General features: G+C 60.5%; 1 protein-coding gene across 2 annotated transcripts; it reads left to right on the top strand.

Annotated features, from left to right (window-relative positions):
* Positions 1-27022, top strand: FLNC (filamin C). Of its 2 annotated transcripts, XM_033098985.1 has the most exons (48): positions 1-613; positions 4845-5093; positions 6614-6711; positions 6864-7014; positions 7102-7220; positions 7390-7467; positions 7602-7764; positions 7958-8158; positions 9218-9355; positions 9775-9901; positions 10050-10186; positions 10402-10595; positions 10697-10810; positions 11436-11579; positions 11810-11933; positions 12048-12208; positions 12422-12512; positions 12605-12774; positions 12993-13110; positions 13198-13460; positions 13811-14408; positions 15090-15263; positions 15356-15518; positions 15758-15918; positions 16528-16695; positions 16774-16897; positions 17388-17544; positions 17619-17808; positions 17978-18001; positions 18116-18363; positions 18794-18874; positions 19193-19292; positions 19587-19727; positions 20016-20144; positions 20241-20414; positions 21035-21196; positions 21308-21511; positions 21949-22101; positions 22194-22316; positions 22439-22681; positions 22796-23065; positions 23162-23299; positions 23579-23694; positions 24383-24515; positions 24608-24784; positions 24987-25205; positions 25809-26018; positions 26148-27022. In XM_033098985.1, the coding sequence occupies exons 1-48, from the start codon at positions 259-261 to the stop codon at positions 26333-26335; spliced, it is 8163 nt and encodes a 2720-aa protein (XP_032954876.1). In that variant the 5' UTR covers positions 1-258; the 3' UTR covers positions 26336-27022. The 2 variants fall into 2 exon arrangements, with proteins under 2 accessions (XP_032954876.1, XP_032954877.1); XM_033098986.1 differs by lacking the exon at positions 18794-18874.
* The last annotated feature ends 976 nt before the right edge of the window (positions 27023-27998 follow it).

Below are 27998 nucleotides of genomic sequence, written 5' to 3'. Positions count from 1 at the left end.
CGGCCGGGCCGGCACTTCCCGAGCACCGCTCCGCCCCCGAAGGGAGAGGGAGAGAGAGAGAGAGAGAGAGAGAGCGAGCGGCCAAGGAGCGAAGAGTCCCGCTGAGTCCCGCCAGCCAGGGGCGCGAGAGAAGTTGAGAGCCGCACAGCGCAGAGCTGCGAGTCCCGCGATCGCCCAGACAGCGCCCCGACAGCGCCCCCAGCCCCTGCCCAGCCCGTGCCCAGCAGGCAGCACAACCCTCGACCCACCCCTGCCAGCATGATGAACAACAGCGGCTACTCGGAGCCCGCGGGCCTCGGCCTGGGCGACGAGGCAGACGACATGCCGTCCACGGAGAAGGACCTGGCGGAGGACGCTCCGTGGAAGAAGATCCAGCAGAATACATTCACGCGCTGGTGCAACGAGCACCTCAAGTGCGTGGGCAAGCGCCTGACCGACCTGCAGCGAGACCTCAGCGACGGTCTGCGCCTCATCGCTCTGCTCGAGGTGCTCAGCCAGAAGCGCATGTACCGCAAGTTCCACCCGCGCCCCAACTTCCGCCAGATGAAGCTGGAGAACGTGTCCGTGGCCCTCGAGTTCCTCGAGCGCGAGCACATCAAGCTCGTGTCCATAGGTCAGTGTGGGCAGGGGAGTGCCCCGAGGACCGGCTGGCCCGTGGGGACGGGACACAGGTGCCGGTGGGTGCGGGGAGCTGAGAGAGAGGGAGGAGAGCAGCCCCCTGACACGGGGAGGGAACCCCGGCTCTCCCGCCACCACCGACGCTGGCCACACGGGCACTGCCTTCACGCCCCTCTCTGCACAGCGGCGGGCGGTGGGGGATGGGGAGATACCCGGAGGGTCCAGAGTCCCCCGGCTTCAGCCTTCTCCTACACGGTCCCACAGACCCGCCTCTCTACTCATCGTCCGCCTTCTTGCCATCGGGCAACCCCAGCCATACTTGAGAGGACAGGGCCAGTACCCATTACTGATTCCTGGGGGCGTCTTCCCTCAAACAAAGCAAAGGCTTCCCAGCCTTGCAGCAGCTCCACCGGGAGGAGCGGGCTGAAGGCAGGTCCCAACCACTGCCGATCCCGGGGCTCCGGGGCAGACGGAGAGCCGGTGGCCCGCATGTGTTAAGCAGCTGGGTTCAGGCCCGGGGGCCGGGGCAAGCAGAGCCCAGCCTCAGAAACCTAAAAAGGCACTGAGCGAGCGCGGGAGCCTTAACCCCCGCTAGTCCTCCTCGGGCTCAGCGTGCCAGGGAGGGGTCTCCGCACGTCCAGGCCCGGCCCGGCCCCAGCCCACCCCCTAAGCTGGGATTGGCTGCAACTAACGCTCGGGGCAGAGGGGAGGGAGGGGAAGGCCTGTAGAAGGGAGGAAGTCATTGAGTGTAACCAGATTTGGAAGGTGTGTCTGTGCTGGGTGGGGGTGGGGAGACACTCTAGGCTTGGGAACCAGAGGCCAAGGTTGGACTCTGAGTGGCCAAAGGCTGCCCCTCCCCTCAAAGCTCTGCTGTCCTCTCTGCAGGCTGGTGGCCTGGGCCAGACCCCCTACTCCTGTGTACCCCTGTGGTGAGCTCTTAAAAGTCCAGCTGTGATTTACAGGAAAGTGTCCCGTGAAGGGTGCACCCCAAGGCCCCAGGAGAGGGGTTTAACTTAGGGTCAGATGCCTCTCCTGCCAGACTGCCCCAGAGTCTATTCCGGATAATTGAATGTCCACCCCCAACTCTCCCTCAGGGCATCTCTAGGCCTCCTGATTTAGCAGCTGAGGTCAGTCGGGGGCCCTTTGCCTTGTCCAGTCCCCTCTCTAGGCCTTACCCCCTCCTGCCCCAATACTGCCCTCCCACCCCACCCGCTCTGGCCTGGAAATAGCCCTACCTCCGTGACACAGCAGATGTCTCTGAGCTTTCCAGAAGGACAAGCCTGAGGACAGGAGTGGGGGAGGGGCCCTGGGGTGTGTAGTGGGGGTGAGGGCTATTGAGAGTGTGTGTGTGTTGGCAGGGGTCTGAGGGGAGTCTGCCCTTGGTCTGTCACCCCCCTGCACCGGGGATTTGACGGACAGGACTGGCTGTCCCAGGTGGGGTCTCCAGGGGAGAGCCGGGGGCCTCAGCATATCTTTGTAGGAAGCTGCTCCCTGCTTTCCCCTCCCCTCTGGGTTGTGGGGCGGCTAGCCCCTCTCCAGGCCTCATCCTTCCTGTGCGCACCTCTCCCCTCCCCCATGGTGGTGCCTGGCTCCAGCCCCTTGGCTCAACTGTGGAGGGGCCGGCTCAGAGCAGAGGGGGAAGAAGCAAAAGCTGGTTTGGGGTGGGGAGGGAAGTGCCTCGGTTCCCGCCGAGAGGAAGGGAACCATTCCCCATTTGGGCCAAGTGGCTCACTCCCGGTGATGAGATAAGCTGTCAGCAATTCTGCTGCTGGGCCTGAGGCTGAGGTTGGAGGGGAGGGGGCCCAGGCGGAAGGAGCTTCCCAAGCTTGAGGAGACGTAGTGGGGTTCCCCACCAGGGGTGGCATCCTCCTTCCTCTAGTTCCCTCGTTTCCCATAAGTGATTGGAACAGGCCGTCCAGGGGGCCTCCTCTAGGCATTGTCTCAAGACTGAAATCGAGTGTCTGGGCACCTGGGAGGAGGGTCAGAAAGACTCCCCACGTCCCTCTCTAGGAGTGGGGTGACAGCTGGGAGCTGAGAAGTCCACCTGAAGGAGGGGGTACTCTTTCTGGGTTGGAGGAGCTGTGTGCCCTTCTTACCCCACTCCCCGCATCCCAGCCCCCCCCAGCCCCTCCAAACAAAGAGACCTATGAGGCAGCACTGTCCCGCAGCTGTTCCCCAGTTGCTATTCCTTCTCCTTGAGCCAACAGCCAAGGGAGGGGCTGGAGGGGGCAGCAGCTGTCCCAGCCCCTCCCTCGCCCAGCCCTCTCTCCACCCCCTCCACTTGGGGCCTGGGGCAGCCTCAGGCACTGGCTGTTGGGCTCTTCCCGCCACTTTGGGGGTACCCCCTGGCAGGCGAAGAAGTGGTGGCTCCGTGGGGTAGAAGAGAGGAAGGCTGGCTTGAGCTGAGCTCCCCTCCTTTCTGCCCGGCCTCCAAGGGGGGGAGGGAGAGGAAGGTCACTGCTCCCAGAGTGGGACTCTAGGCCCACCCTCTCCTGCCCCAAGCCGCAGTGGACCACTTGCTGTCTGGCCCAGGGCCAGTTGCTGGGGAGAAACCTCTTCCTGCAGCAAATATGAATGACCTCCCCCAACACGCCCCCATCCCCCAACCCCAGCAGCCTCCAGGCCTCCCTCCTGGGGATCTGGCTCCAGTTGGCTAGAAGCACTTCTGTCAGCATGGAGATTGGAGGCTGTCAGGGCTGGGAGAGGCTGTGGGACCCTGGGTGTCAAGACTGCGAATGTGTTTGCTGTGGGCCTGTGTGTTTGAGAGGGAATGCACTGAAGCACCGGGAGGCCGGCAGCGAGTGTGTCATGGAATCTGAAAGCTGCCAAACCATTGTGCTGCAGTGGAGCCAGGGGGAGCGGGGGAGGGCTGGGGAGCTGCTGGGGAAGGAAGGATGAATCAGTGAACGGGTGGGGGAGTCAAGGGGGCCAGAGTCCTGGGCCAGAGGGAAGAGAAGTTGAGATTCTCCCTCCTGGGGGCAGGTGGGTGTGGGGTAGGGGACACTGGGATTTCCCAGGCCCTTGGTCCCCTGAGGCTGTCCCCCAAGATCCAGAGGGGGACAGGAAAAAATGTGTAAGGGGTGCCTCCAGCCCCACCCTTTCCCATTTCTCTGGCAACACCGGTAAACAAGGCTGAGTCTTCCGCCCCCTTCCAACCTCCTAAAAACTGCTCTGGGAAGCCAAAGGGTTTTAGGCCTGTATATTTACAAATAAGCTGGTTTCCAAAGATCTATATACTCTAGGCCACCCCCTGCTCCTGGATATTTCTTTCTGGCTGTTAAAGGGGAACTAGGCTCCCAAAATCTTGGGGAAACAGTTCTGGTCCATCCTATTCCTCAAGGGAGGGGATGGGTCGAGAGTCTCAGCATCTGAGACTTGAGTCCACATGAGTGACATTTTCCTTGGCTCCTGTGAAATCCCACTGGCCCCCAGTATTTGAACACATGATTTTCAAGCCTTAACAGAGCATGTCTGTACTCCTTCCCTCCTCCCAGAAACTTTGTTCCTAAAGCCTTTTATGGCCTTCAGAGTAGAATTTGGCTGAAACCAGGTGGGTCCTACTCCTCTCCAACTTCAGTTTTTTAAGTATTCATTCATTCACTCAGTATTTATTGAGACCTTACTAAGTTCTGGGCTCTGAGTATAGAAAAATAAAGTACAGGGTCTAGAGTGAAAGAAGCCAGACAAAAAAGAATGCATACAGTACGATTCCATGTTTATAAAACTCTAGAAAACACAAACTTTGCGCGAGGGAGGATACGTTTATTATCTTAAGGCAATGGCTTTATGGATACATACGTATTGTCAAACCGTATCCAGTTGTACTCTAATTTGTGCAGTTCGTGGTATGTAAAGCATACCTTAACAAAACTTAAAAAATGAGACACAACAAAATAGCGTCCGCCACCAGGAGCCTTACATACCAGATAATTAATTGCATGGATACCTGTAACCCGATGAGACCCACTCAAGCGCTCTGATAGAGGTGAGAGTCCCTGCGGTGGGGACACATTGGGATGCAGCCTCATTCTGAAGGGAGAAGCGAGGGATCCCGGAAAGGGCTGACTTCTGGGCAGGGCCTTCAGGAGGGAGAGAATTTGGTAGGCTGAGAAGGCGGTAGGTTCTAGAAGTAGGCTGCTGGGGAGGGAGGGCGCCTGGGGGCAGCGGGGCCTGGGCAGCAGAAGGTGGGGCCCTCCTGAGCCCACCTTCTTCCCTCTGCTCTGCAGACAGCAAGGCCATTGTGGATGGGAACCTGAAGCTGATCCTGGGCCTCATCTGGACGCTGATCCTGCACTACTCCATCTCCATGCCCATGTGGGAAGACGAGGATGATGAAGACGCCCGAAAGCAGACACCCAAGCAGCGTCTGCTCGGCTGGATCCAGAACAAGGTGCCCCAGCTGCCCATCACCAACTTCAACCGCGACTGGCAGGACGGCAAAGCTCTGGGCGCCCTGGTGGACAACTGTGCCCCTGGTGAGTGGGCTGGTAAGGGACCCAGCTGGCACACGTGGGTCCCTTAGCCTGGAAGGAGAGCTGGGACCCTGCTGGGCTGCTGGGACTGAGGGCTGTGGTGGTCAGAATGCCTGTCTCAGCGTTGGCGGATCAGGACCACCTTCTCCAGCTGAGAATCACTGCTGGAGTCAGGCCCTTCCTGATTCTGCAGCAGCAGGAGGAGGTTTAGAACCCCTCAGTTTACAAACCAGGACCCTGAGGTCCAGAGGGCTAGTGACTTGTCCAAGATCACACATTCATCTGTGGCAGAATTGATCTAGAGCCCAGAGCCTCAACTCCCTGCTCCATGAAATTCCTGCTTTGTCACACGGGTACCGTTTCTGCCGAGCTGAAAGGAAATGTGGGACTGGTAGCAAGAAGGTCAGGAGTTAGACCCAGAGAACGCTCTTCTTTGTGAGAGCCTGGGACCACTTTGAGAATTAGGTGGGGCCCGGGATGATGAGGGCTGAGGCTGGAGTGGCACTGCCCAGTGGCCTGTGACCCAGGCCTGGCCTGGTCAGGTGGAGGCAGCTTAGGGTCCGTGAGAAGACGGAGACACCACAGCTGGAGCCCTGCCTCCTCTCCTAGAAAATAGGGCTTCTTCCTCCTGGGTCGGTCAACTCTGCCACTGGGGAGCCAGGGCCCTTTGGGAGAATCCTCCCCCAGCTTGGGGTCAGCTGGGGAGCAGGGGATGGGAGGTGAGGGCACCGGCAGCCTGGGAAGCATTCCCAGCTGCTGAGCCATTGCCCACAGCTGGTGCGGCTGCCAGCAATGAGCTCAGCTGTTCCGGCCACTCATGGATTCCAGCCTTTGAGATGGCCCCCTCCCCGCCAGGGAGCATCACCCCCTCCTCCGGGTCTAGCCTAGACCAAGCGCCCCCTAACCCCTGCACCCCTTCACAGGAGTGATCTGGGGCTGCCTTAGCATCCCTTCCTTGAGAAGAGCTGGGTTGTGGGTGGCCATAGAGTAGACCTCATCCTCTCCCAACAGGCCCTTCAGTGCCTCAGTTTTCCCAAGTAGGCAGTTAGGAAGGAGAGGGTGTCTTATGCCCTGAGGCTGATGTGGGAAGCGTTTGGGAGCAGCCGTGGGGTGCCTTCCAGGGGATGGACCAGAGGCATATGTGGAACAGGGACTCTGACCTCCTCTGTCCACCCTGAGGCAGTGGAATGAGGTGCAGAGGCCCGGGAGGGGTGCCCTCGCAGGGGTTTGCTGTTCAGGGTTTGGTGCTCAGGGTCTGCACTGGGGCCTGGGAGGCTGGCTGGCAGGGCTGGTGCCAGGCTGCGTCAGCCAGGCCAGAAAGGACTCATTGTTGGTGCTAGGAGGGCTGCCTGCCTCTAAGCAGCAACGGGCATCCCAGCTGATGGGCCAGAATGTCGGGGTCAGCAGGGACCTGGCTGGGGGAGGGGGTGTGAACCCACAGCCCATGAGGGTGTGAGATGAGCACATGCTCTGCCTCTGGCTAACTGCTTCCCCCTAACCATCCTGTCCCCACATCTCTTCAGGCCTGTGCCCCGACTGGGCGGCCTGGGATCCCAACCAGCCTGTGGAGAACGCCCGGGAGGCCATGCAACAGGCGGACGACTGGCTCGGGGTGCCCCAGGTACACTCACAGTTGGGGTGCGGGGAGAGGATAGGGGTAAGAGGGCCAAGGGTGGCAGGTGGGTCTAGAAGGATACCGGCTCAGGATGTGGGTAAGACCTGGGGTCGCCAGGTGAGGAGGGCACCCTGTAACTCCACTCTTTCCCATGGCAGGTGATTGCCCCCGAGGAGATTGTGGACCCCAACGTGGATGAACATTCTGTCATGACCTACCTGTCCCAGTTCCCCAAGGCCAAGCTCAAACCTGGTGCCCCTGTGCGCTCTAAGCAGCTGAACCCCAAGAAGGCCATCGCCTATGGGCCTGGTATGTGTTGAGCCCCCGTCCCCGGGCAGCTGGGTGCCTGCTAGGATGGCTGTCCCTAAGTAATGTGCCTCTGCCTCTGCCCCTCAGGCATCGAGCCCCAGGGCAACACCGTGCTGCAGCCTGCCCACTTCACCGTGCAGACTGCAGATGCCGGCGTGGGCGAGGTGCTGGTCTACATTGAGGACCCCGAAGGCCACACGGAGGAGGTATGGAGAGACTAGGGGACAGGAGGATTAGTGTGACACAGGAACAACGGGAATGGCCTGGACACGGCTGCCAGCGCCACGGCTGTGCTTCACCATGGGGGCCACCAGGCTCTATGGGGCCAGGAGGGGATACAGCACTGTGACCTCCCATCTTTTCCCTCCCCCACAGGCCAAGGTGGTTCCCAATAACGACAAGGACCGCACCTACGCCGTCTCCTACGTGCCCAAGGTCGCTGGGTTGCACAAGGTATTTCTCCACGAGGCTCTGGCTGCGTGGACCCCCTTCTCAGCTCACACCCCACCCCAGGGCACCAGCCGCCCACCTCCCACTCTCCTTGGCTCTGCTCTCCCCTAGACTAACCTTTGACCCCTGACCTCCAGGTGACCGTGCTCTTTGCTGGCCAGAACATCGAACGCAGCCCCTTTGAGGTGAATGTGGGCATGGCCCTGGGGGATGCCAACAAAGTGTCAGCCCGTGGCCCTGGCCTGGAGCCCGTGGGCAATGTAGCCAACAAACCCACCTACTTTGACATCTACACTGCGGGTAAGGACAGGCCTCGGGGATGTCAGGCAGGCAGCCCCCCGACTGTGCCTGGGGGTGTGGACGGGGGACTGGGCCGAGGTCCCAGCCACAGGGTGGGTAGTCTCGGTGAGGGATCCCTGGGTGGTCTCGGTGAGGGATCCCTGAGCGGCAGTGTGTGTCCAGAGTGGGGGCTGACGGCCTTTGTCCTTGGCAGGAGCCGGCACTGGTGACGTTGCCGTGGTGATTGTGGACCCCCAGGGCCGGCGGGACACAGTGGAGGTGGCCCTGGAGGACAAGGGTGACAGCACGTTCCGCTGCACGTACAGGCCTGTGATGGAGGGGCCGCACACAGTGCACGTGGCCTTCGCCGGTGCCCCCATCACCCGCAGTCCTTTCCCCGTCCATGTGGCAGAAGGTAAAGGCCCTTCACCATCCCCACCGAGGCCAGGACACAGAGAGAATTGCCACCAAATTCCGGGTCTGGGGATTTATGGGAAATGAAGCACTAAATCCAGGGGTGGGTGCAGGGCAAGCTGAAGGCCTTGAATGAGCAGAAGGAACAGCCAGGGGGTGGGGTTCTGGAGAGATCTCATCCCGATCATCTCTCTACCCCCTATCCCCAAGGAGGGTCAGGGGACCACAGACAGGTGCCACCATGGAAGGGTTGAGGGGGAAGCAACAGGGCCACAAGGTAGGGGCATATATGGTGAGCACCATACACCAGGCCCTCAGGTGGTACCTCTAGCACTGGCGGGGCCAGGCATGCCCATAGCCGACTGGCCTCCCCGGTGCTATGTGGCGTGACCCCAGCGGTATGGAATCAGCCCACCTCCATGGCATTGTGTGCCAGGCCCTAGGTGCCACGCCACTGCCTATGTTCTGTGGCACATCTGCCTGTGTTTCATGGAGGGCCTGGGTCACATGCCATTGCCCGTTTTGTGGCACTCTGTGGGTTCTACGTCGTTTTATGTGTTCTGTAGCAGGCTGAGGTCACCATTCTTGAGCAAGGTCTGGTTCATGGCAGGCGGATTTCCACGCATTGCCTGTGATCTGTGGCCAGCTTCATGTTATATGGAATCTCTCTTATTCCATGGTGTTGCTGAGCGTTGTGTGGCATGACTTAGTTGGTAAAGCTGCTCAGATGTCTCTGGGTGGATGGCCTTGGGCAAGGTGCAGGGCCCTTCCCTATCTCTCTTTGCCCCACTGTGTACCCAGGCTCTGCCTCTGAGAGCCCAGCAGGGGGGGTTTCTGGTAATGAGCCTGATGGGGGCCTGTGCCTGGCTCCCTGGTCAATATGATTGCTCCCAGCAGCCCCAGTTGTGTTGGGGGCACCAGGGAGCATGGGGGAGGCTTGCGAGGGGGTCAGGAGGACGGTGCACAGTGAGGTGGGGGGAGGAGTGGGGAGGGGCTGAGGCTCTGTCCAGGACCCCTCAGCACCCTCAACCTGCCCTCTTCTCTCCCCATCACCCTCCAGCCTGTAACCCCAATGTCTGCCGAGCCTCTGGGCGGGGACTGCAGCCCAAGGGCGTGCGTGTGAAAGAGGTGGCTGACTTCAAGGTGTTCACCAAGGGTGCTGGCAGTGGGGAGCTCAAGGTCACAGTCAAAGGACCAAGTGAGTGCCAGAGCCCAGGTTAGGAGATGGGGGTCAGGGTGGCGGGGGTGGAGGCGGTGGGGCTGGGGGAGCAGGGAGGAATGTGGCCAGTGCTTAAGACTCCCTGAGAGCCATAACCGCCAGCATGACGGCCCCTGGAAAGACTCCAAAGGGACACTGACCAGAGGCATGGTGGGACCTCAGGCACACCATCTCCACTCTGCCTCAGTTTCCAGTCTGCAAGCTGAGAATGGTCCTCTCTGCCCGAGATGCTACCCTGGGCTGTAATGTACAGGGATGACATGTGGTCCCGGCCCCGAGGTGCCGCTCTGCCCATGTAGCACTGCCCTCAGGCTGGGCCTGGGCTCCCAGGGCTCCTTGAGGGCATTGGGGAGCTGGGACTCACACGCTGTTGATTCTTGCTTCCCGCTTCTCCTCAGAGGGCACAGAGGAGCCGGTGAAGGTGCGGGAGGCTGGGGACGGTGTGTTCGAGTGCGAGTACTACCCCGTGGTGCCTGGAAAGTATGTGGTGACCATCACCTGGGGCGGTTATGCCATCCCCCGTAGGTAAGCACCATGTACCCCCTGCCTTCCTGACTGGGCCCTCACAGGGTGGGAGGAGGGAGCCAGCTGCTGGAGACTCTGAGGGAAGAGAGGAGGGGTACCCCTGATGAGGGCACTTCCTGGCATTGACACTGGCTCTCTCTTCGCCCAGCCCCTTTGAGGTACAGGTGAGCCCAGAGGCGGGAGCACAGAAGGTACGGGCCTGGGGTCCTGGTTTGGAAACTGGCCAGGTGGGCAAGTCAGCCGACTTTGTGGTGGAGGCCATTGGCACGGAGGTGGGGACACTGGGTAAGTGGCTGGGTGGCAGCAAGAGGGAATGCTGGGGAGTGGTATGATAGAGGGACACCGAGGGGTGACTGGGGACCGGAGGTGGGAATCTTAGCACATGTTGGGATGAGACAAGGAGATAGGACATGGGGGCAACTGGGGTGGGGGTGCTGGGGGAGTGGCAGGGTGTCCGAGCTGCCTCTAGTGCCCTCTGACCCTGCCCACCTTGCACCTAGGCTTCTCCATCGAGGGGCCCTCGCAGGCCAAGATCGAGTGTGATGACAAAGGGGATGGCTCCTGCGACGTGCGGTACTGGCCCACGGAGCCTGGGGAGTATGCGGTGCATGTCATCTGTGATGACGAGGACATCCGAGACTCGCCCTTCATTGCCCACATCCAGCCAGCCCCACCTGACTGCTTCCCTGACAAGGTGAGGTCCCAGCTTCTGCACACCAGCCTGGGGTGGCGCGAGTGGACCCTCCTCCAGGCCTCCAGTCTCCAACCCAGCGCTCCTCTCTTACCCCTACTCAGGTGAAGGCCTTCGGACCTGGCCTCGAGCCCACTGGCTGCATTGTGGACAAGCCCGCAGAGTTCACCATTGATGCCCGTGCAGCTGGCAAGGGAGACCTGAAGCTCTATGCCCAGGTGGGACATTGCCCAATCTCACTGCCCCTCACTGCCCTGGGCAGGGACCCTGGGACGGTGGGGGCAGGTAAGAGGCAGGCGCCTCCAGGAATCACGGGACTGATTTTCATGGGTCCATAAGAACTACGGAAAATTTTAAATTCTGTGTTTTCTTACTGATAATCTTAAAAACATACTTTATCAAAAACCTATTTTCATACTAATAACCTGCAATTCAAAGATGATTTGATTAAGTAAGACATTAGTTTCCCAAGTTAGTTTCTCAAACTTGTATCTCTCGACTCCTAGAATTTAATCAACTGTATTCTTGAGTCTAGAGGGTAATTTTTCTTTAAAAGGTTCATTATTCAATTTTAGGAACCTCGATTTAGTCCGGCCTCTCCCCTGCCAACACATTTCAGACTTAGGCTGGGAGACCAGGCCACGCCGATGGCCTAGAGCCTGGTCTCCTGGCTCCTAGGGTGCACCCTAGCCACCAGAGCACATGGCCCTAGGCTCACGTGGCCTGAGATCTGGGCGGGGAAGGAGCCTGTGATGGTGGGTAAGGAGGCCCGCGGCCCGCAGAGGGCGCCGGCGCTCTGAGGAAGCCTGAGCCCTCTAAGAACCTGCTTGGTGATGCCCACAGGATGCTGACGGCTGCCCCATCGACATCAAAGTCATCCCCAATGGCGACGGCACCTTCCGCTGCTCCTATGTGCCCACCAAGCCCATTAAACACACCATCATCGTCTCCTGGGGAGGTGTCAACGTGCCCAAGAGCCCCTTCCGGGTACGTCGGCCTCGCCCTGCCCCTGCCTGTAACCAGTGGCCCCAGAGGCTGTGTGGAGCCCCAGGCAGGAGATGTTGGCTTTCCCTGGACCCTCATCGCCACTCCCCACCTCAAGGGAAGCCCCTCCTAGAGGCTAAGAGGGTCCCCCTAAGGCTGGGGCGGGTAGTCCTGGGGAAGAAGATGAGCCTCGGGAGAGGTGCAGTGTGCTGAGCGCCGACCCCTCCCCACAGGTAAACGTGGGAGAGGGCAGTCACCCCGAGCGGGTGAAGGTGTACGGCCCCGGTGTGGAGAAGACAGGCCTCAAGGCCAACGAGCCCACCTACTTCACTGTGGATTGCAGTGAGGCGGGGCAAGGTGCGTGCAGACGCGCGTGGGCGTGAGGGTGGGCCCTGGGCGGAGCTCCGCGGGCCTGGTCGGGTGGGGGAGGTTGTTCGCTCCCCCTCACAGCCCTGTGCCTGCCTCCCTCAGGCGACGTGAGCATTGGCATCAAGTGCGCCCCCGGAGTGGTGGGCCCCGCAGAGGCCGACATAGACTTTGACATCATCAAGAATGACAATGACACCTTCACGGTCAAGTACACACCGCCAGGGGCTGGCCGCTACACCATCATGGTGCTGTTTGCCAACCAGGTATGCCACCCTCTCTGCTTGTGGCCGCCACCTGCACTCCTGTCCCCAAGTCTAAGCCGGTAGCTTGAGCTGCTGTCATTGGGGGTGGGGACACGAGTCCACAGCCATCGACGGGGCACTTCCTGTACGTGAGCAGTGTGCCTCGCAGGAAACAAAGGGGGCGTTTGCAGAAGCGGCCCGGGTCCACCTTGACCAAGCCTTTCCTTCCTCCAGGAGATCCCTGCCAGCCCCTTCCACATTAAGGTGGACCCATCCCATGATGCCAGCAAGGTCAAGGCCGAGGGCCCTGGGCTGAACCGCACAGGTGGGTGTCTGGGCAAGGCCTGGGCAAGGCTGGCTGGGCTTGGGGCGAGGCGGCCGCCAGGCCCTCACCACCATGTTGGGCTGGCTCCCCAGGTGTGGAAGTTGGGAAGCCCACTCACTTCACGGTGCTGACCAAGGGAGCGGGCAAGGCCAAGCTGGATGTGCAGTTTGCTGGCGCTGCCAAGGGTGAGGCCGTGCGGGACTTTGAAATCATCGACAACCACGACTATTCCTACACCGTCAAGTACACGGCCGTCCAGCAGGTATGCCCCGTCCTGCCCAGGCCCCACCCCTCCTGGCTGACGGGATGCTGGGTCCCCTTCCTCCACCCTCAGGCTCAGTTCTGGATCTTGGCCCCTTTCCTGCCTCCCTTTCTCGCTCGATGTGGATCTCGGAGCCTCTAGTTCCCATCTGCCGGCCAAAGAGACGTTGCCAGGTTGTGTCTACGCCACTAGTTCTGACCTCCTGTTGTACCCAACAGGGTAACATGGCAGTGACAGTGACCTATGGCGGAGACCCCGTCCCCAAGAGCCCCTTTGTGGTGAATGTGGCACCTCCGCTGGACCTCAGCAAAGTCAAAGTTCAAGGCCTCAACAGCAGTAAGTGGGGCAAGAGCTGCTCTGGGAGTGAGGGTGTTGGGGGTGGGCTGGAGTCTCTGCTCACAGCGTCTCTTGCCCTCTGTGCAGAGGTGGCTGTAGGGCAAGAACAGGCATTCTCCGTGAACACACGAGGGGCTGGCGGTCAGGGCCAGCTGGACGTGCGGATGACCTCACCCTCCCGACGGCCCATTCCCTGCAAGCTGGAACCCGGGGCTGGAGCTGAAGTCCAGGCCGTACGCTACATGCCCCCCGAGGAGGGGCCCTACAAAGTGGACATCACCTACGATGGTCACCCGATACCTGGCAGCCCCTTCACTGTGGAGGGTGTCCTGCCCCCTGACCCCTCCAAGGTGAGGAGATAGAGGCTGGTGGGAGCTGGGAGTTGGGGGCTTGTAGGGAAGATGGATGAGACACAGGGGCAGAGGCCAGAGGGCCTTATGTCCTGGAGTGGGCATAGCCAAGACCCAGTGCCAGGGCGATTCCCCATCCCAGGACCTGCCTTAAGAGCCAACCGTGGATCAGACCTGGATTTGAGTCCCAGATCCACTAACTGGGACAAATATTGAATCTTTCTGCCTCTGTTTCCTCACAGTCTATAGTAGCAGCTACTGTTGAAGGAGCTTAGCTGGGTGGGAAGCCTCGAAGCCTAGGCAAGGAGGGGCCTGGTGTAGGGAACCCATACATCTGCTTCTCCCTCTAGGTTTGCGCTTATGGCCCTGGCCTCAAGGGTGGGCTGGTGGGTACCCCAGCACCATTCTCCATCGACACCAAGGGGGCTGGCACCGGCGGCCTGGGGCTGACAGTGGAGGGCCCCTGTGAAGCCAAGATCGAGTGCCAGGATAATGGTGATGGCTCGTGTGCTGTCAGCTACCTGCCTACCGAGCCGGGCGAGTATACCATCAACATCCTATTCGCCGAAGCCCATATTCCCGGCTCACCCTTCAAAGCCACCATCCGGCCTGTGTTTGACCCAAGCAAGGTGCGGGCCAGTGGGCCGGGCCTGGAGCGTGGCAAGGCTGGCGAGGCAGCCACCTTCACTGTGGACTGCTCGGAGGCCGGGGAGGCTGAGCTGACCATTGAGATCCTGTCAGACGCTGGCGTCAAGGCCGAGGTGCTGATCCAGAACAATGCCGACGGCACCTACCACATCACCTACAGCCCCGCCTTCCCTGGCACCTACACTATCACCATCAAGTATGGCGGGCACCCCGTACCCAAGTTCCCCACCCGTGTCCACGTGCAGCCTGCTGTCGACACCAGTGGAATCAAGGTCTTTGGGCCTGGTGTGGAGCCACACGGTGAGTGAGATAGAAGGAGCCAGGAGCCTGTCAACTCGCCAGTCAGGGAGCCAGAGGAGTGAGCAGGAGGGAGGGAAGCAGGGCTGAGGGTTTAGGGTGCCGCGTGGGATAGAGGGGGGACTTCAGGGCAGCCCCGGAGTCCTTAGGGCTCAGACACCCCAGGAAGGAGCTAAGGGCAAGGGCAGGGCGTGGAGCTTTGCCTCTGCTCTTGTGGCAAAATTGCATCTGCCTGTGGGCATTTTTCTGGGGAAATCCTCAATTTTCATCAGCTTAACGGCACCCTGATCTGAAAAAGCTAAGAACCCTGCTCTGGAGTGTACAGAGGGATGCTTTGGGGTAGAGATGACAAGAGGCAGAAGAGACAGTTCAGTAAATATGAGTTACCATCTGCTGGGGGCAAACCCTGAGTGAGGCGTGAGGGTGGGAGTGCAGAAGGATATAAGACCAAGACCTGCCCTCGTGGGGCACACAGCCTGGTGGGGTGACTGATGTGAACAGAATGTCACCTGTGGTGAAGGGAGTAAAGGCAGGGGCTGTGGGAGACAGGCCTGGAGCTCATAAGGGGCAGAGGGTGGCCAGGCTCTAGGAAGGAGCAGCCTGGGCGTTGGGAAGGGAGGCGGGGATGAGCTACTGTATGAGGCGGGCCCAACCCACACTGAGCTCTCCTCTCCTGGGACCCAGGCGTCCTGCGTGAGGTGACTACCGAGTTCACTGTGGATGCAAGATCCCTAACAGCCACGGGTGGGAACCACGTGAGCGCTCGAGTGCTCAACCCCTCGGGCGCTAAAACGGACACCTATGTGACGGACAACGGGGATGGCACCTACCGAGTGCAGTACACGGCCTACGAGGAGGGTGAGGAGCCGGGCTGAGCGGGGGGTGGGGGGATCTGATCCCAGCATCGCGTGGCCGCGCACATGCTGACCTGCTCCTGTGGCTGCTTCCAGGTGTGCACTTGGTGGAGGTGCTGTATGATGAGGTAGCTGTGCCCAAGAGCCCCTTCCGCGTGGGCGTGACCGAGGGCTGTGACCCCACCCGCGTCCGGGCCTTTGGGCCAGGACTGGAGAGTGGCTTGGTCAACAAAGCCAACCGCTTCACTGTGGAGACCAGGTATCCTCCCCGTTTCCTAATGTGCACCCTGATGTTGTAGCCACCCTGGTCTCAACCACTTGCCCCCTTTGTCCCCTGTGGGTGCCTCAGCGTCCCCATTCCCCATCAAGGGCCACCAGGAGCAAACCTCCCAGTGTGCCGGCTCAGTCGGGGCCCCAGCGGCTTGCTCGGCTCCCTGTCTTGCTCCTCTGTCCCCACTCTCTGGTCCTCACAGAGCTGATGGGGGTGTCCTCTTGCAGGGGAGCTGGCACTGGGGGCCTAGGCCTAGCCATCGAGGGCCCCTCAGAAGCCAAGATGTCCTGCAAGGACAACAAGGATGGTAGCTGCACAGTGGAGTACATCCCCTTCACCCCTGGAGATTACGATGTCAACATCACCTTCGGGGGGCGGCCCATCCCAGGTGTGCAGAGGGGGGGGGTGGGGTCCCCGAGGGCAGCAGGATGCCCGCTCGGTGGGAGGGAAACCGGAAGGGAGTTGGATATGCAGATTCATCCCTAGGACAGGATGGCCACAAGCCCAGCCAGCAGGGAGGACGCAGAGCAGGCAGGCATGGGCGCTGAGGCCGTGGCCAGGAGGCAGGCTGGTGGGTGCTGTTGGTGGGACCACCCCTGCAGTTCATTCCCAGAGGCCCAATGCTGGCATCCCGGGCCTTTGCCTGGAGAACCAGACCTCATGGGTTCGGTAACTCAGACACAGTCTCAGCCACTGTCACTGGCTCAGTGACAGCCTTGTGCCCTCTCTCTCTGTAAAGCCAAGAACTCCTGCTCCTGTGCAGGCCAAGCTGCTCAACATTTCCCCTACCCCCCACCCCCCATCTTTACCCAGCTTCAGTCTGCAGCCCAGGTTATTTATCCTTGTTTACATTTTCTTAGCAAGTACCTTAGCATTTGCACATTTTGGTCTAGCCTCCTGGGGGCATTTCTAAGGCAGAGAAGGCTTCCTTCTGGTTTCTCAGTGTCAGAAACCCTCCTGGCAGGTGGGCAGTGGCTGATATCCTTTTTCCTCCCAGGGAGTCCGTTCCGGGTGCCCGTGAAGGACGTGGTAGACCCTGGGAAGGTGAAGTGCTCGGGACCAGGGCTGGGGGCCGGTGTCAGGGCCCGGGTACCCCAGACCTTCACGGTGGACTGCAGTCAAGCTGGCCGAGCCCCCCTGCAGGTGGCTGTACTGGGCCCCACAGGTATGGAATGTCTGGGGCAGGATGGAGGGAGGTGGGATGGGTGCCAGAGGCTCTGCTGACCCAGCTCACCTTGCCCAGGTGTGGCCGAGCCTGTGGAGGTGCGTGACAATGGAGATGGCACCCACACGGTCCACTACACCCCAGCCACCGATGGGCCCTACACGGTAGCCGTCAAGTATGCTGACCAAGAGGTGCCACGCAGGTGAGGATGAGCTTCGAGCTCCCATGCCGTGCTGAGCTCTGGGGCGTTCCTGCCCCGGCCACACCTGCAAGCCACTGCGAGGCGCTGGGAGTGCCCCATCCCACTCTTCCTCAGGGCTCCCTGCCCGTCTCTGTTTTGGAGGCAGCACAGCCTCAGGGTCTGTCCTCAAGCTGGGCTTTCCTACCATGTAGCCACATTAGCACCTTGGGAAAAAGCAGGAGGCTGGAGAGGGCAGCCTCTAAACCCCTCGCCCCCCTTTAAACAAACCACAGCATCTTCCTTGGGATGAGGAAGAAATGCTCAGGCTTTGTCAAGGGCGGAGCCTTCCCCAGGACTCAGGATGTGATCTGACTCCTGAGAACTGGTCCCTCCTCCCTGCCCTCTGGAGTCAATTCTCCTGCTCATGTTTGGGGAAGACTCCAGGCCGAAAATGAGATGGGACCTGCCCCCAAAACCCCCAGCCAACTGTCCATCCCTTCTGCCCCTCAAGCCCCTTCAAGATCAAGGTGCTTCCAGCCCACGATGCCAGCAAGGTGCGGGCCAGTGGCCCTGGCCTCAACGCCTCCGGCATCCCTGCCAGCCTGCCTGTGGAGTTCACCATCGATGCCCGGGACGCAGGGGAGGGCTTGCTCACCGTCCAGATCCTGGTGAGTCCATGCTCAGCCTACGTCCCAGTCAGGCTCTGGGCACAGACAGGCCTTGACCTCTGCTTCTCCTCCAGGACCCCGAGGGTAAGCCCAAGAAGGCCAACATCCGGGACAACGGGGATGGCACGTACACTGTGTCCTACCTGCCAGACATGAGTGGCCGCTATACCATTACCATCAAGTATGGCGGTGACGAGATCCCCTACTCACCCTTCCGCATCCATGCCCTGCCTACTGGGGATGCCAGCAAGTGCCTCGTGACAGGTGGGCACCGACCCGCTTCCTCAGGCCATACTTATTGTCCAGCACCCCTCACAGCTCTCCCAGACCCCTGGCTCAGTCCCCAGGGGTCCGCGAGCCTGCCCTCCCCCTCCCTGCCCCCACCCCACTCCTCCTGAGCGCTGTATGGTCTCACACTCGTCTCTCTTTCCAGTGTCCATTGGAGGCCACGGCCTGGGTGAGTGCCCCATCTCTTCTCTTCCTGCTGTAGGCTGAGGTGGGGGGGGGGTGGCTGGGAACGGAGGGGGCTGCACATTCCCCACAGACCCTGACAGGACTCTCTGTGTGGCAGGTGCCTGCCTGGGCCCCCGCATCCAGATTGGGGAGGAGACAGTGATCACAGTGGACGCCAAGGCGGCCGGCAAGGGGAAGGTGACGTGCACGGTGTCCACGCCCGACGGTGCAGAGCTCGACGTGGATGTGGTGGAGAACCACGACGGCACCTTTGACATCTACTACACGGCGCCCGAGCCGGGAAAGTACGTCATCACCATCCGCTTTGGAGGCGAGCACATCCCCAACAGCCCTTTCCACGTGCTGGTAAGTGCCATGGCCCAAGCGGGGCCAGAGGGCTGTGGGTTGGGCCCTCTTAGCAACAGCAAGAAATCCCAGGACCTGTCCCCCCCATATCTGAATGATTCTGGGCCCAGAGTCTTCCACGGCCAAGACTTTGCTTTTCCCGCTGCCTTCCGCTGCAGCTCTGCCTCGGGCTCCTCGGGCAGGGGTCAGCTCTCTCCGGAGGAACTTGCCATGTTTCTCTCTGACCCTCGGGCCCCCTGTCCCCATACGTCTCCCCAAGGTGGCTCTGCAGGAAGATGAAGCCCTCCAGAGGGTAAAACACCCACGGTATCCGTCCTGCCCCCTGGGCAGCCCAGGACTTCAGGTCCCGGGGTCGTTCCATGAGTCAGCATCTGGTCACTCACACTGGTGTGCTGGCCCGCCATACCCTGAGCTCGTGCCTTGCCCCCAGGCGTGTGACCCCGCGCCCCGTGTGGAGGAGCCTGCTGACGTCCTGCAGCTGCACCGGCCCAGCACCTACTCCCCACGCTGGGTACTGCCACCTCCCACTGGGCCAGCCCTTGCCCTCCTCCTCTTCCTCCTCTGCCTTCAGTTCTTTGTTCTATTCCTCAGCAGCCAGGGCTGGGCATAGTTTGGGGCCATCGCGGGGAGCAGGTGGGGAGCAGGCTAGGCAGAGGGCTCCCTGAGCTGGGCACAGCACCTCTTCTCTTGCAGCTGACGTCTCTCTCCTGTTGCTCTGGTTTCACCATTAACCATTGTTCTTGCCTCACTTTCTCGGACTTCAGTCATGGCTCAGGCCAAGCTCCCCGGTCTTTCCTAGCCAATGACTGTTCCCTCTCACCTCCCACAGGCCACAGAGGAGCCAGTGGTGCCCGTGGAGCCAATGGAGTCCATGCTGAGGCCCTTCAACCTGGTTATCCCCTTCACCGTGCAGAAAGGGGAGCTCACAGGTACTGCCCTGGGGCTCTGAGGCATGACGGGCCCTTCATCCAGACCCAGCCGTGGTCTTAGGGATGGGACAGGGGCTCAGAGAGGGGAAGTGAGCTACCTAAGGTCATGCGGCAAGTTGAGCAGAGCTGGAACTCAGACTCAAGCCTGCTGTCTTCCAGTTCAGTTTCCATCCCACTGCTCTAGGCTGGTGCCTCACCTCTGGGGTGGAAGCAGAACCACGCAGGAATGGGGATAGCGTGGGGGATGTGGAGGGAGAAACTGGGATGCCTCACGTAACTGGGTCTGCTTGGCAGGGGAGGTGCGGATGCCCTCTGGGAAGACTGCCCGGCCCAATATCACCGACAACAAGGACGGCACCATCACAGTGAGATACGCGCCCACTGAGAAAGGCTTGCACCAGATGGGGATCAAGTATGATGGCAACCACATCCCCGGTGAGTTGTGGGCTGGGCTGGGCTGGGCTGGGCTGAGAGCAGCCCAGCCAACTTCGTTCTTGCCTGCCTTCTTTCAACAAACATCTATTGAGTGCCTGCTGTGTGCAGACATCCTGCGAGGCCCTGGGGAGGCTGATAGCCTGCTGGGAGGCAGACTTGCCCAGTCAGGTCCCTGTGGCAGAGATGTCCCTTGGCAGGGAAGCCGCTGGATGGTGCTGGGGACAGAGGTGGGCTCAGGCAACCCCTGTCCTCACTACTGACCCAGCCCCCTGCTCCGTCCACCTCCAGGGAGCCCCCTGCAGTTCTACGTGGATGCCATCAACAGCCGCCATGTCAGTGCCTACGGGCCAGGCCTGAGCCATGGCATGGTCAACAAGCCGGCCACCTTCACCATTGTCACCAAGGATGCTGGGGAAGGTGAGGGGAGCTGCAGGCAGGGGTCTGGGGTGGGGGGCCAGCCAGGTGCAGGGGTGAGGACAAGACCTCTCATCTCAGCCTTCCCTCCACCTACAGGGGGTCTGTCTCTGGCTGTGGAGGGCCCATCCAAGGCGGAGATCACCTGCAAGGACAACAAGGATGGCACCTGCACCGTGTCCTACCTCCCCACAGCTCCTGGAGACTACAGCATCATCGTGCGCTTTGACGACAAGCACATCCCAGGGAGCCCCTTCACAGCCAAGATCACAGGTGGGGACATGTGGGCACATACAGCCTATGACACACATCCCGCACACACAGACATGCAAGCCCAGCATGTTCAAGGCATGCGGGCCTCAGGGTGGAAGAGGTCACTTTTGGACAAATGTAAGGAACACTCAATTCTCTACAGCAGGTGAGAAATAGCCAACCCCCATGCTTTGAAACACATCATCTCATTCAGTCCTTGAAGTAACGCTTGTGAGGTGAGGGTATTGATAATCCCTTTCGATAGATGAGGAACGTGGTAGGCTCAGAGAGGCTAAGCAACTAGATCAGAGCCACACAGAGAGAGTGAAGGGTCTGTGTGGTATGGTCCAGTGTAGTGTTTTGTTTCCACGAAACCATGTGACTCAGGATTAAACACACAGATTAGGGATTTCACCCACTCAGGACCCAGGCCTCCCCAGGGCAGTTGGGGTGCTGGGTCCACCCATAATCTTTGACAGCTAACGTGTGAATGACGACTGTGCTCTCCAGAGCCTTGGGCCTCTCTGAGCAGTTCCCCGTCTCTGTTGAGTCAGTGGGATCTGCCAGGAGGTCTCCTGAGCCCCAGGAGGGCAGGGCCTGCCTGGAGTCACAACTGCCTGACACCCCAACTCCCCCACCAGGTGATGACTCCATGAGGACATCACAGCTAAATGTAGGAACCTCCACGGACGTGTCCCTGAAGATCACCGAGAGTGACCTGAGCTTGCTGACTGCCAGCATCCGTGCCCCCTCGGGCAACGAGGAGCCCTGCCTGCTGAAGCGCCTGCCCAACCGGCACATTGGTGAGTACGGGCTCACAGGGAGGGGCCTCAGGGAGAGGGAGGCCCGATGAGCTGGGAAGGGATGCTCTACCAGGCCTGGCGCCCCACGCCTGACGCCCCACCTCTCCGCAGGCATCTCTTTCACCCCCAAGGAGGTTGGGGAGCATGTGGTGAGCGTGCGCAAGAGTGGCAAGCATGTCACCAACAGCCCCTTCAAGATCCTGGTGGGGCCATCGGAGATTGGGGACGCTAGCAAAGTGCGGGTCTGGGGCAAGGGCCTCTCCGAGGGACACACCTTCCAGGTGGCGGAGTTCATCGTGGACACTCGTAACGCAGGTGCTTCTCCCCAGAGACCCCTCCTTTCCGCAGTGAGGACGGGTCCTTCTTCCCTGCCCGGTACCTCCTTGGCCGCCCTCTCCTCCCTGAGCTTCCTGGCCCAGTGTCTATGGGGATTCACATTCTAGAGTCCATTTAGGGGAAAGAGTATGTCCTCCTGTCAGTTCTGTCAGGTTTAAGAGAAGGCTCAGCTGTCCTGAGTGTGTCTCTCCCTTGCGTGCTGGAACCCAGGCGGACTACCTTAGGGAATTTTCCAGACTGCCTATCCTTTGCCCTCGGGGTCAGTGCCTGGCTCAACCCTTCTCCCACGGAGCCATCTTTCCCTTAGTGGTTACTACACACCTTGGGTGCCCATTGCAGAGGGAGCCTGCAGTTTGGGAGGGGAGGGCCGAGTGCAGTAGGTGGCAGGACTAAGACAGTCTCTTGTTTCCCGCCAGGTTATGGGGGCCTGGGGCTGAGTATTGAAGGCCCTAGCAAGGTGGACATCAATTGTGAAGACATGGAGGACGGCACATGCAAAGTCACCTACTGCCCCACTGAACCCGGCACCTACATCATCAACATCAAGTTTGCCGACAAGCACGTGCCAGGTAAGGCTCTGGGCCGGAGCTGGGCGGGGAGAAGCCAGGAGGCTGAAGGCGGGTGGTCTGAGCCACCTGCCCTGCCCTTTCTGCCCCTACAGGAAGCCCCTTCACGGTGAAGGTTACCGGTGAGGGCCGCATGAAGGAAAGCATCACCCGGCGCAGGCAGGCGCCTTCCATCGCCACCATCGGCAGCACCTGCGACCTTAACCTCAAAATCCCAGGTATGAGCCAGGAAGAGCCTGGGCAGGAGGGCCGGTGGGCCCAGAACCTGCCCTAAGGGGTCTCTGTCCTGCTTCCTCATTTCTCACCTCCCGCGTCCCCCCCGGCTGTGTGTCTCCCACAGGGAACTGGTTCCAGATGGTGTCAGCTCAGGAGCGCCTGACACGCACCTTCACACGCAGCAGCCATACGTACACCCGTACAGAGCGCACAGAGATCAGCAAGACACGGGGCGGGGAGACCAAGCGCGAGGTGCGGGTGGAGGAGTCCACCCAGGTTGGCGGAGACCCCTTCCCCGCGGTCTTTGGGGACTTCTTGGGCCGGGAACGCCTGGGCTCCTTTGGCAGCATCGCCCGGCAGCAGGAGGGTGAGCAGGGCTGGGCTGGGGTCTTCCCAGGGTGGCTGGGACAGGATGGAGAGGGTGCAGGCAGCCACTCGGGGCTGGTCTGAGCCGTGGACTGACAATCCCCACACCCTGCAGGTGAAGCCAGCTCTCAGGATATGACCGCACAGGTGACCAGCCCGTCGGGCAAGATAGAAGCCGCCGAGATCGTCGAGGGGGAGGACAGCGCATACAGCGTGCGCTTTGTGCCCCAGGAGATGGGGCCCCATACGGTCACTGTCAAGTACCGCGGCCAGCACGTGCCTGGCAGCCCCTTTCAGTTCACCGTGGGGCCACTGGGGGAAGGTGGAGCCCATAAGGTGCGGGCAGGAGGCACTGGCCTGGAGCGAGGTGTGGCTGGCGTGCCAGGTAAGGGGCAGGGGGCCAGGAGGGGGATGGGGCGGGGCAGCCAGCAGGACAGTTGATGGTACTAAAGGGCCACCCCCCCCCCCCGCCTGTCTCCAGCTGAGTTCAGCATCTGGACCCGAGAAGCAGGTGCCGGGGGCCTATCTATTGCCGTGGAGGGTCCCAGCAAGGCAGAGATTGCATTTGAGGACCGCAAAGATGGCTCCTGCGGGGTCTCCTACGTTGTCCAGGAACCAGGTGGGTGTCCACGTGGGGATGGGCAGTGGGCTTGCCTGACCTTCCAGATGGGATTTCTCCTCACCAGCCAGGCAGATGGTTGGGGCTGCAGAACTGACTCTTCTCCTGAACCCTTGCTCTCTGCCCCATCTTCCACCCACACCCCTGGGAATGCGTGTCTGTCTTCAGAGCTGAGCCCTGACCCAAGGAGCCTGTCCTGGGATGAGGCTGGGGTGGGGATGGTCGCTCCCCTGCCACCCCCGATCCTGGGGCCTGTGCTGACTGGCCTCCCCTCCCCAGGTGACTATGAGGTCTCCATCAAGTTCAACGACGAGCACATCCCAGACAGCCCCTTTGTGGTGCCCGTGGCCTCCCTGTCAGATGACGCTCGCCGCCTTACTGTCACCAGCCTCCAGGTGTGTGTCCAGGGTTGGGACCCCTCTGCTGCCCTGAGAGGTGGCAAAAGTCAAGAATGGCAGGCTGATGTGGCCAGGGGCGTAGCGGTGACCTTGGATTGGCCAGATCGTCTCTCGCTCCCAGTGTCTGTATAACGGGGCTCCATGCCCCCTTCTGCCTGCCCTCAGGGTAGTCTTATCAGCCTCAGGAGCCCTTGTGCCTCTCCTTATTACCCCCTCCAGACGGGGCTCCATGCCCCACCCCCAAGCTCATCTTCACCTCTCCTGGAGCCCCCCATTAGCCCACCTCCCCCGGGGAGGGCCCCCGGGCCAGTCCAGGCCACTCTTCCGTTTCCTCGTCAGAGTCCACACAGCACCTTTCTTAGCACTGGCTTCTCTGCCATCAGGTCCACCTCACAGCTGGGTCTTACCCCCTCAGCCAGCACAGGGCACATCCAGGGCAGGCTTCCTCCACCGTGCCCAGCACAGCCAGGTGGCTCCACCCCTAGCAGTAGATGCTAAGGCCACAGACCCCATCCGCACCTCCCACCATGGCCTTGTTGAGAGCCTCCCCAAGGCTGGGGATGGGAGGTAGGGGCTTCACGGACTGGGGTACAGTGGGGGACAGTGTGAGCAGTGTTGGGCTGCAGAGAGGAGTGCTCCAGACCCTCCCAGGAGTCTCAGCATCCGTTCTCTGTGGTCTCTGCAGGAGACGGGGCTCAAGGTGAACCAGCCAGCGTCCTTTGCAGTACAGCTGAATGGCGCGCGGGGCGTGATCGATGCCAGGGTGCACACGCCCTCGGGGGCGGTGGAGGAGTGCTACGTCTCTGAGCTGGACAGTGGTGAGCTGGCCCTGCCACCCCTGCTAGGCTAGAATCTTCTGGGAAAGGGAGGGGAAGGATAAAGCCTCACCCACCAACCTTCTTCCCCGCAGACAAGCACACCATCCGTTTCATCCCCCACGAGAATGGCGTCCACTCTATTGATGTCAAGTTCAATGGTGCCCACATCCCCGGCAGTCCCTTCAAGATCCGTGTTGGGGAGCAGAGCCAGGCTGGGGACCCTGGCTTGGTGTCAGCCTATGGTCCTGGGCTCGAGGGAGGCACTACTGGTGAGTGCCTAGGGCTGGGAAGGAAGGGTGGATATTGGGGTGCTCAGTCTCTGGTCCCATACTGCCCTGCCCCAGAGGAGGGGCGGTGCTAGAGAGCCCTGAGTCCTCGCAGAGGTCTGTTCTGGAAGCCTGAGGCGTGGCCCACCCCAGCGCTGCGCCCCAAGCCTTTCCTGCCTACAGCCTTGCTACTTCTGGCCCCCAGGCGTGTCATCCGAGTTCATCGTCAACACCCTGAACGCGGGCTCGGGGGCTTTGTCTGTCACCATCGATGGCCCCTCCAAGGTGCAGCTGGACTGTCGGGAGTGTCCTGAGGGCCACGTGGTCACTTATACTCCCATGGCCCCTGGAAACTACCTCATTGCCATCAAGTATGGCGGTCCCCAGCACATCGTGGGCAGCCCCTTCAAGGCCAAAGTCACAGGTGAGTACCCTGGGTAGGGGAAGGTCTCTTCAGGCCAACCTGCAGTCCATCCCAACCTGGGTGGCTCCAATGACCGCTCACGTCCGGGTCACAGTATGCCCCAAACATCACAGTCAAGTTACCAGGAATAAGATGCACACCATTTCCCATATTCTACATGTGGATTCGTGTAGAATCATTTTTCAAATCCTTCCTCTTTGTCGGCCATCACTTCCCTATGGAAGTGGCTTCCCTATGGTGGCTTCCCTATGGTGGCTCCCCAAGCTTGAGCTTAACATTCTGCCTTCCTGGCTTCCCACATTTCTTGCTTCCAAAAAGAAAGAGCTCAGTAAATAGTTAGCAAGCTTTCCTCTTGGAAGCTTCCTGAAGGATTCATTGGATGTGTGTTCCTTTTTAAAGCCTGTGACTCGAGTTTGCCGACAGAGCCCAGAAGGCTGAGGGGCAGAGGCAGCAGAGGCCCAGACCTCGGGGATACCTGCCCGGGGGTGTCACCTGGGCTCGTCTGGAATGGGGTGTTGCTGCTAGGTGAAGGAGTGCAGCCCAGGAGTCTGTCAAAGGGCAGGCTTTTGATCTGACTCCCGGCTGTCCCACTCTGCCCCTCAGGTCCCCGGCTGTCTGGAGGCCACAGCCTTCATGAAACCTCCACAGTTCTGGTGGAGACAGTGACCAAGTCATCCTCCAGCCGAGGCTCCAGCTACAGCTCCATCCCCAAGTTCTCCTCGGATGCCAGCAAGGTGGTGACGCGGGGCCCCGGGCTGTCTCAGGCCTTCGTGGGCCAGAAGAACTCCTTCACCGTGGACTGCAGCAAAGCAGGCATGCCGCGGGGAGGGAGAGGGGCGGGCTCCTAGGGCAGGCAAGAGGGCCGGAGCGGGAAGGGGGCGCGGGGCCTGCTGCGGGTGGGGGCCCCTGGTGTGAGCCCACCCTTGCTGCCTCCCTCTCCAGGTACCAACATGATGATGGTGGGTGTGCATGGGCCCAAGACCCCCTGTGAGGAGGTCTACGTGAAGCACATGGGCAACCGGGTATACAACGTCACCTACACCGTCAAGGAGAAAGGGGACTATATCCTCATCGTCAAGTGGGGCGACGAAAGTGTCCCCGGAAGCCCCTTCAAAGTCAACGTGCCCTGAATCCCAGAAGTGCCTCCCCCAGCCTCGGCCCCCACCTCTGGCCAAACACACACTCACATACACACACATACATGGGCCACACCCAGATGCACATTCGCACAATGAGACCCCACAAACACCTGCCTTGGGGTGTGAAATGAACGGCACTGCCATGCCCCCAAGGGTTGTCTGTCTCAGGGGAGTGCCTCTCCCCTGACATGACGTGACATGAGGGCAGGCTGGGGGTTCAGGGGGTCAGGGAAGCCCAGTTTTCTGGTGGGGATGAGACCAGTGGGGGAACACATGTTTGGGGGTGTCTGTGTGTGTGAGAGAGGGCACCCTTCAACCGCACTGCTGGCCAGGCCTCCTTGCCCTGAGGACTGCATCTGGCCCTCTGGTGGCCACAACCCCAGAATGTTAAGGACTTGGAAAAGAAGCACAATCGGAGGAGAAAAAGGACCCAGAACCAGTGGCAGCATTGGCCGGTGGCCTGGCCCAGGGCGATATAGATCCCAGCCAGGCTTCCTGGGGGACGGATTTCTCTCTCTCTCTCTTTTTTTTATGGTTGCACAGCTCTGCCCCATGGGGGGCCTTTTTTACACACTGCGAGGCCCAGCTTTCTCGGGGGACTTTTGCACATGTCATGCGGCTCAGCTGGGAGCCGCTTAGGTGGAAAACTCCAAATAAAGTGCGGCCTGTCGCAGAGGCTTGGCTGTTCCTTGTGTGCGTGCTTTCTATGGCTGGCCACCTTCTGGCCCTCTGACACCAAATCAGGCCCTGGGGAGGCAGAGGCCAGCTAGCTATCCCCTGGAGGACTGACCTAGGGCAAGCGGAAGAGCCTGGGGCAGAGGGACACCCTTCTGGGCCATCTATTTGGTGAGGTCTGGGATGTTGGCAGAAAGAACCAGGGACGTGGCGGGGGTGTGTGTGGGGGGAGGTGGATACTATGTTCTAGAAAACTGCCCCAGGACTACTGGGAGGCCAGTTTCCATTTAGCCTGATCTCAAGGATGTTCTCCAAATTAGGACCTTAAAACAGTGAGCACTGACTCAAACAGGAATGCTCCTCACCCAGCAGGCAGGCAAATCCAGGAAACTTCACTCCAGCCAGGTCCTGGGTCAAATCAGGGCCGCCCTCCTGAACCAGCCTCTTAACTTAGTCTCCCTGACCCACCAGCCTCCCTGGCCCCGGCGAGCTTCCTCCAACCCGCCTTCTGTGCCGTAGCCAGAGAGGGTCACATTAAAGGGATTATGCCCTTTTCCAATTCAGGGCCCTTCTGTGACTCCCTCCTGCTTCAGCCTCAAATCTCCTCTTCCTAACAAGGCACCCAAGGCCTCTGGGTTCAGGTCCAGTCTCCCCGCCTATTCATTCCAGAAGCCCCCCGAGTTGGGCAGTGTGCTCATTCCCCAGTGCGCCCTCCAGCTCCAAGCCCTCCGCAGCCTCTAGTTTCCCAGGCACCCAGGTTGCAGTTTGGGCCTCTGCCGGGGAACACCCTGGCCCCTCCACCCTCCTCATCTTCCTGTCCAACAGGAAGCTTTCCTGGACCGCTCCCGGACCGCTCCCCACTTCCCATACTCCCTGGGGCACATCCCTAGCTGCATTTACTACCCTGATCTGTGACTATGGACCCTTGGGTCGGTCTCCCACACCAGACGGAGCTTCCTGACCCTGGGAAGTCTGACAC

Source organism: Rhinolophus ferrumequinum, chromosome 26 (assembly GCF_004115265.2).
Source record: "Rhinolophus ferrumequinum isolate MPI-CBG mRhiFer1 chromosome 26, mRhiFer1_v1.p, whole genome shotgun sequence".
NCBI classification, from domain to species: Eukaryota; Metazoa; Chordata; class Mammalia; order Chiroptera; family Rhinolophidae; genus Rhinolophus; species Rhinolophus ferrumequinum.
Note: the sequence above shows the minus strand (reverse complement) of the source record. Positions and strands in the feature narration are given on the sequence as shown.